This window comes from Megalobrama amblycephala, linkage group LG13, assembly GCF_018812025.1.
Source record: "Megalobrama amblycephala isolate DHTTF-2021 linkage group LG13, ASM1881202v1, whole genome shotgun sequence".
Taxonomy (NCBI): Eukaryota; Metazoa; Chordata; class Actinopteri; order Cypriniformes; family Xenocyprididae; genus Megalobrama; species Megalobrama amblycephala.
The window spans coordinates 7,848,046-7,856,166 of record NC_063056.1 but is presented as its reverse complement, the minus strand read 5'-3'; the positions used below and the strand labels follow the sequence as shown (position 1 = coordinate 7,856,166).

Here is an 8,121-nt window from a genome sequence, read left to right as displayed (position 1 = left end):
AAATCATGCTGAGGAAGCAAGATGTCTGCATTTTCATGTTTGCATTTTTAGATTGAGACCTCAGCAGGGATGAGCATCAGAAGCTTTGTTTCTCTTATCAATTACCTGCTGTGATGCAGCCAGTATGTCTGTTAGAATGTGTTTTAATGTTTGTTAACATCAATGTTGCAGACGCAAGGTCTACTGATGTCTACTTATATCTATACAAAAATATCTTTTGCCCCCAGGAAAAGGAGAATCAATAAAATAACTTTTTATAAGCTTCCCTAAATACAATAGACAAATTGGATGTGTTATTTTAAAGGTTTTTGTTAAATCTCATCCTTTTAACAAAAAACAGTAAACTTTCTAGGTAAATAATAGATGTACACGGTTTTATAATTATTAAAAATTGTAATGCATCGGATGAAGCTATGCAATTGTTTTTTTTTGTTTGTTTGTTTGTTTGTTTTTTTTGTTTGTTTTTTATCTTATTTTTATTTTGAAAAGCCGAAATAGTTTTATTCTTTAAATATTCCGGTGTTCAATCCTTTTCCTCAGGGGTTTGTAAGGAGGTGGGATCTACCGAGACGTAACACGCCCAGTTTTCACACCACTGATTGTGTTACCTATAAAAACCATTGGAGGCTAGTAGGCCGGTTTTTCTGTGTGGCTAACACAAAGAGCATTTGCTACGATTTTACTTGCTTTTACTTTAGATTTTCTAAACTCTCATCAAAAGGCTTTCCAGCATTCCATTTTTACCCTAAGGACGTATTTCTGAAAATGGAACCTTCTTCAAACGGTAAGTCTATTTTCTGATTTGGTGTTTTAATCATAAATAAAATAAATAAATAAAATGCATAAATAAAATTGTTTATGTAGTTCATGGCATCAATATGTTTGTTCACTAGGTGATATGACGTTCTGCGTACAGAACTTCCATTATGACAAGGCTGTGGATCAGCTTCTAGCTTTGAACGGTGTGGGTATGATGTTGTTATGATGTCAATTTTCAACTCTATAAATATTAAAAACGTATATGGAGTGTGCTATAATTGTGATTTTAAAGTATTTTTCCCCTGCCCAATAGTGCGGCGCCCTCAGGTTTCTGGGTCTGATGTGAGCCAAAATCAACAACAATCTCCGCTTGGTAAGTTTTAGCTCATCGTTTTATTGTTTGTTATAACGTTTTTTTTTTTTTTTTTTTTTTTTTTTTTAGCATGTTTGAGAAGTATTGTGAACACTGTTGGAAACAACGGTTCTGAAACGAAGGTTGGGAAGCATTTGAAAGTAAAGGCTCAAATTCACACTCCAACTGGGGATTCTGGAATATCTGATCCGATCGGTATGTGGGTCAATGTATTGGTGGATAATATATATATTGCAGGGATGCAAATGTTAAAAATTGAAAAAATCACTCATACAGAATTTCATTACCCCCAAGGACATATAAGGGACGCTGTTAGAGCCATACCACCACCCACTGCATTTGCTGATGATATCACCACGCGTGGTATTAAAAGGAAAGAGCCTGGGTCAGGATCAGTAGTACATAGTTCTGAAGAATCAGATGAAATATGTGTGATACCCAACACCCCTGAGCGAAAACGTCAAAGACAATCATGGGGTATGTATGTACAGAAAAATATAGATATATGCTAATGTTTTTCCTTTTCATGTTATTAGATTAATCCCGATACACTTATACAAATTATTTTTCCACAGAATCGTCCCCGGAAAATCGGGTGCCAAGCGTGGATAATGCAGATAATTGGGATGATGAGATGCTGCATGCATGGACCATTTCTGACTTTTCAGAGGCTTTACCAATTGAGTCTCAAACAGTAAAGAGTGGTTCAGAGAACGTCGCTCATGTGTCTGGTTCAGAACCGGATTCGGATTCGGATGCACTACCTTCCAACCAAGAGGCCTTCAAGAATGAGGGACAATCCTGTGTATGCCAGAGTAAGGATGTGATGCGGGGACAATTTCTTGCTTTTAGAGAAGAGAATGAACTATTACATCAGAAGACAAGAGCAGAAAATGAGATATTACGTCAACAAGTGAAAAGTCTCAAATCATCCGTTGAATTGTTGGTAAAAAATCAGAACATTGCGTCAGACCACAGACGAAGGGATAGACTGGAGTATGAACTCTTTAATCGGACTGTGACTACCGAGCTCCAGGGACAAAGAGCTGGTTTGAAAGAAGTTATTGCGTTACTAAGACGTCACGGTTCTATACAACAGCTCTTAAGAACTGATCAGGAATTAACTGTGGAGTTGATGAAGCAAATGGTTGAGAAGTTTATACCTCGGTTTGGTAAGTCCTGATTGATTTAATACAAATGTGGATTTACAAATGTTCATTATGTTTATGTTATGATTTTGTGCTATATTTTATGCATTATGCTTACGATGTGGTTTTAGGGTTTCATTTGTAGGATTATTTTTGTGTTCTGGTGTTTTGACACTTTCCAGCTTATTGTTGATTATTTAGTGTGTTTGTGCTAGTTGGTTGTGGATTTTAAATAATTTTGTGTTAAAAATGGCCACAAAACGTTGTCTGGAGTCAGATGATAGTGAACAAAGTCCAGCAGTGAGATTTAGGTGTGATAATGATTCACATCATCAGCAAAGCACAACAGAAACTATGCGTTATTTAATTCAAACAGTCGAAAATATGGATAGACCTAAATCTAGTACACAAGTATTGCTAGATTTGCTAAACACTGTACAATCAGTGGTGGTAAATCAAGAAGAAGAAACAGATTTTGATGTAGATCAATTTTTTAATCCTCCTCTGACCAACAATGCATCTAATGATTCGTCAAACACCAATTTTGATGTAGATCAATTTTTTAATTCTCCTCTGACCAACAATGTGTCTAATGATTTGGCAAACACAGATTTTGATTTGGCAAACACAGATTTTGATGTAGACCAATTTTTTAATTCTCCTCTGACCAACGATTTATCTAATGATTTGGCAAACACAGATTTTAATGTAGACCCATTTTTGAACTCTCCTCAGATAGGTGAGGGGTCAAGTCCCCCCCAGTACCATGCATTTGATCCAGCAGCACCAAACATGGGTCTTACGCAGGGTGAAATAGATTCTCTTGTGAGAGATGGCGGCATTGTGCATGAGTACACAGTGATCCCCAGAGCTCGATTCAACGGTTTGGAAATTCATAGGCTTATAAATCTGCGGCAGATATCTTCTACAGATTTAGCTGTCTACAGTACATTTTTACATGACCTATTGGCTGAAATTGTTTCATTTTCCAGATTATTAGCAGGTGATGGGGGGGTTATTAATATTACTTTGCGTGGGTCCAGTTTGACATCTGATGTTGATGCTCTTTTGTCACCTCAAAATAATTACGATCCAGATCTCTTTATTAATCAGCTTGAAAAGATATTGCAAAGTAACTCTGATGTAACTGTCGATGAGGCTTTGGATTTGAGAGTGTCGATAGCAATGTGTAAAAATGGTGGTGCTCGTCGAAAGATGCGTGACCTCTTACATAACCAAGTAATCAGTAAAAACAGGATGAATTTATTCTGCCCAACAAACATTACAAATAATCTATGTTTTACAATTTGTCTCGCTCATTTTCTAAACCCAGAGAAACCACACACAGAGTTAGAGGCTGTAGCAGCATCTATACAGAAGTCAGCTGGTTTCACAGATCAGCATAAAATAAGTTTTAATGACATTTCATGTTTTGAGCGCATGCTGAATATCAAAATTGTTACTTTCCATCGCCCAAATGCAAGAATGTTGGAGAAGTATACAACCACGGACGACCCGCATCCAAAAACTGTGTTTTTATATCTGCATGATTCGCATTACTATTTGATAAAAAACCTAAAAGCGTTTTTAGGCGTGCCATATGTATGTGTGTTTTGTTACCAAGGGTATACTTGTCGCAGAGATCACAAATGCAAATTTGTTTGTGATGTGTGCAATTACCCAGACTGTCACACACACCCCAAAAAGATAAAACACTGTGGCGATTGCTTGCGATACTGTACATCCGATTATTGTTTTGAAATGCATAAACATCCCGCCCCTGGTGAGGAATATGCACAGTGCACTGTCACCAAATTCTGCCCCCGATGTAATAGACGTTATCACGTCAGTGGGGCCAATCCGAAACCACATAAATGCGCAGCTGAACATTGTGTCCAGTGTGGTGAGAGTTTGGTTACCGATGGGGAGCATCAGTGCTTTATTCAACCGATCAAACCAGAGAAACCAAATGATCGCTACATTTTTTATGACTTTGAAACAAGACATGAAAATAATACCCACATTGCAAATTTTGTCTGTGCAGTCACGTTTAACGGTGAGGAATTTGTGGCAGAGGGCCCAGATTGTGTCGAACGTCTCATTAAAAAGTTCAGACAGCCTTTTTATAGTAATTTCACATGGATTGCGCATAATGCGTCCGGATTTGATAATTTTATACTTTTGGAATATTTCACTAGAATGGGGATCACTCCTAAAATTATAATGCAGGGCTGTCGGTTGATTTTAATGTATGACAACGCATTTAAACAGAGGTTTATCGATAGTTATGCATTCATTCCTATGCGTTTGGCCAAAACACCTGCCGCTTTTAATCTGACTAACAGTGAGAAGGGATATTTCCCACATCTGTTTAACCGTGCAGAAAATGATGACTACATTGGCCCCTACCCAGAAAAACATTTTTATGGTTATTCGACAATGTCAACACAGGAGATGTTGAAGTTTGATGATTGGTACAATGGGCTCTCTGACGCAGTTTTTGATTTTAAGAAGGAGCTAGAAATGTACTGTAAGAGCGATGTTTATTTGCTACGAGAAGCGTGTATGAAATATCGTAACGAGTTCATCCTCTGCACTGATCTGGACCCGTTTAATTACACCACTCTCGCGGGTTGTGCAATGGCTGTATATAAGACCCATTTCCTACCAAAAGATACAATTGCGCTGACACATGACAAGGCGTACACCAATCAAAACAAAACATATTCAAATGTTTCAATTGAATGGCTAGAATATTTGCAAAAATCACACTCCAATGGTATTCAGCATGCTCTAAACCATGGTGAGGTATCGTTTGGTAAATATTATGTCGATGGATTTTATGATGATGGCACTGTGAAAAAAGCATTCGAATTTCTCGGTTGTTTTTTTCATGGATGTGAACGTTGTTATAACCCGAATGATTTAAATCCCTTATCAAAAGTGCCTTATGGCGTCCTCAGAAGACAGGTTGATGACAAGTTTGAAATTTTGGAGCATGCATATAATCTTCAAATTCATTTTGTTTGGGAGTGTGATTGGGTGCTTTCCAAACAGACTGATGCTGATGTGATGGATTTCATGTCCACTTACACACACACAGAGAGGCTGAAACCACGCGATGCACTTTTTGGAGGAAGAACGAATGCCTACAAGGTGTACCACAAAGTCAGTGAGGGTGAACGCGTGTCTTACCTAGACTTCACTTCGCTCTATCCGTTTGTTCAGGCGCGAAAAAGCTACCCCGTAGGTCATCCACAAATAATTCTTAAGGATTTTCAAAATCTTGAAGATTATTATGGTATAATAAAGGCAACCGTCGTGCCACCACGAAACCTGCTTCACCCCGTACTACCATTCAGATGCTCCGGAAAATTAATGTTTCCTCTTTGTCGACGTTGCGCTGAACAACAGAATCAGACCACGCCGTGTACACACTCGGATGATGAAAGAGCTTTAACAGGCACATGGGTCAGTATAGAGCTTTTAAAAGCTGTTGAAAAAGGCTATGTCGTAGTAAAACTGCATGAGGTTTGGCATTTTTCGCAAAGTTCAGAAACGTTATTCTGCGATTATGTTAAAACTTTTTTGCAACTCAAACAGGAAAGTTCTGGATTCCCAAAAAATGTTGTGACAGAGATGGATAAAGAATCTTATGTCAGAGAATACTTTGAAAAAGAAGGGATTAGACTAAATCAGGATAAGATTGAGGTTAATCTTGCACGTAGGTCTATAAACAAGCTACTTTTGAACTCTTTATGGGGCCGCTTCTGTTTACGCCAGAATCTGCCTCATTCAGAATTGATTTCAGAGCCTGAACAGTTTGCCCAACACATTTTTGGTCGGGGGTATGATATTAAGTATTTCACATTTTTATCCGACTCTGTTGCACTAGTTCAGTGGGCTTATGCTGAAGGAAAAGGTGGTCAGAGTTGTGATGTAAACGTCTTTATCGGTGCTTTTACAACTGCGCATGCCCGGTTAGAATTGTATGATGTTATGGATAAACTGGGTGACAGATTGCTTTACACAGATATGGACAGCCTTCTGTTCACATCAAAAGATGGTGATTGGGAACCCCCGCTAGGGCCCTTTCTTGGCGATCTTACGAATGAACTTGATTATGATGTTACATTGTAGAGTTTTGTTCAAGTGGTCCAAAAAGTTATGGCTTTAAAACGGCTAATGGTAAGACAAGCATGAAAGCCAAAGGTATCACGTTAAATTCTGTAAACTCTCAAATCGTCAAATTAGACTCACTGATTGAGCTTGTTGGTCAGTATGTGAGGGGGGATGGTTGTGATAATTATATTCTTGCACAAACCGACGGTATCGTAAGGAACAAAAAGCGATTCACACTACATAACAAGACATTTGCAAAAAAATTCAAAGTCGTTTACAACAAACGCGTTCTGCTACCTGACTTTACCACACTACCATATGGCTACTGACAACGTTTTTGGATACCAAGGTGTGCGAGACACAGATGGTTTTGATTTCAGATTACAATTTCCATTCAGTTGTGTTTTATGTGGACCTTCTAACTCTGGAAAAACGTTTTTTGTAAAAATGTTATTAGAAAATGCTAAAAGTGTGTTTTCTAAAAAGATTGAAAATATAGTCTTCATGTTTGACTGTTGGCAGGGTTTGTATGATGAATTGTTGGCATTGTATGATATTAAATTTATTGAAGGAATCCCGCAGAACCTGAATGATGTTCATCTTTTTCCTCCCAATAAGACACACTTATTAATAATTGATGACCTTATGAATGATGCATGTAACAACATACAGATTGAACGTTTATTTACTAATTATGTGCATCATAAGCATATAAGTTGCCTCTTTATGCTCCAGAACCTCTTTTGTAAAGGAAAATCCAGTAGAACCATCAGTTTGAACACAAGTTATTTGGTGTTGTTTAAAAACCCCAGAGACAATACCCAAATTAATGTGCTAGCACGCCAGATGTATCCCAGAAACAGCAAATTTTTTATGGAATGTTATCAAGATGCTACCAGCATTCCTTTCGGCTACCTTTTGGTTGACTTTAAAGCAGCAACCCCAGACCATTATCGTCTCAGAACGAGTTTACTCTCAAAACACCCTGTTGTATACATTCAGAAAAGAAAACACTAAGACTCTTGGATGTTACAATGTCTGCAAGACTTTTAAGGAACCTCCCAGTTTTAAAGTTGTTATTAAAAGCAACACCCAAACAAAGGCGTGCTATTTTAGAGTCAGCAGCAGACGAACTCATCGTTGCATTGTGTGAACTAGCTCTTAATGTTCTCCATGGTAATATTCCACTTACACCACAGCAATATCAGAGGCTGAAGAGAAGAAAAACCAACATCAAAATTGTTGCAGATAAGAAGGTTGGTGTTAGAAGGAAAAGACAGCTAATCAATCAACAAGGAGGATTTCTATTACCACTTTTAAGTGTTGCAATACCATTCATAACAAGCTTGGTTAGCTCTAAATAAGGTCTGGACGATGGAGTATGCTGAGAAGATGTTTTTAGTTCCACAACATCAGCTGGATAAATTGAAACCCTCTAACACACGCGAGTCTATACAAGACCTCGTGGAAAATGACCTAGACATTTCTATAAAAACATCCTGTACAGTTCTGATCTAAATCCCGATGAAAAAGCAAAAATGTACACAGCTGTTTTGCAAAGGTTTCTAACAATAGCTAGACAAGGGGATAAGGAGTTTGGTACATTAAAACTAAGTTTTCCACAGCCTGATCACGTTGAAAAAGAAGACCCACCCAGGGCAGTTAGTGAGCCTCTTCCTGACATTTTAGATAATGTTTCAGAAGAAATATTAAAGAATG

At 37.9% G+C, this 8,121-nt stretch overlaps 1 protein-coding gene across 2 annotated transcripts; it reads left to right on the top strand.

Moving 5' to 3' along the window:
* Positions 1–1,176: 1,176 nt before the first annotated feature.
* On the top strand, positions 1,177–6,968 carry LOC125243250. 2 transcript variants are annotated; one of them, XM_048152744.1, is made up of 3 exons: positions 1,177–1,327; positions 1,427–1,609; positions 1,708–6,968. In XM_048152744.1, the coding sequence occupies exon 3, from the start codon at positions 2,530–2,532 to the stop codon at positions 6,418–6,420; it is 3,891 nt and encodes a 1,296-aa protein (XP_048008701.1). In that variant the 5' UTR covers positions 1,177–1,327; positions 1,427–1,609; positions 1,708–2,529; the 3' UTR covers positions 6,421–6,968. The 2 variants fall into 2 exon arrangements, with proteins under 2 accessions (XP_048008701.1, XP_048008700.1); XM_048152743.1 differs by having other exon boundaries at positions 1,177–1,609.
* The last annotated feature ends 1,153 nt before the right edge of the window (positions 6,969–8,121 follow it).

Coding starts and splice junctions, on each gene's coding strand:
- LOC125243250 (XM_048152744.1), top strand. CDS start 2,530: ATGGCCACAAAACGTTGTCTGGAGTCAGATGATAGTGAACAAAGTCCA.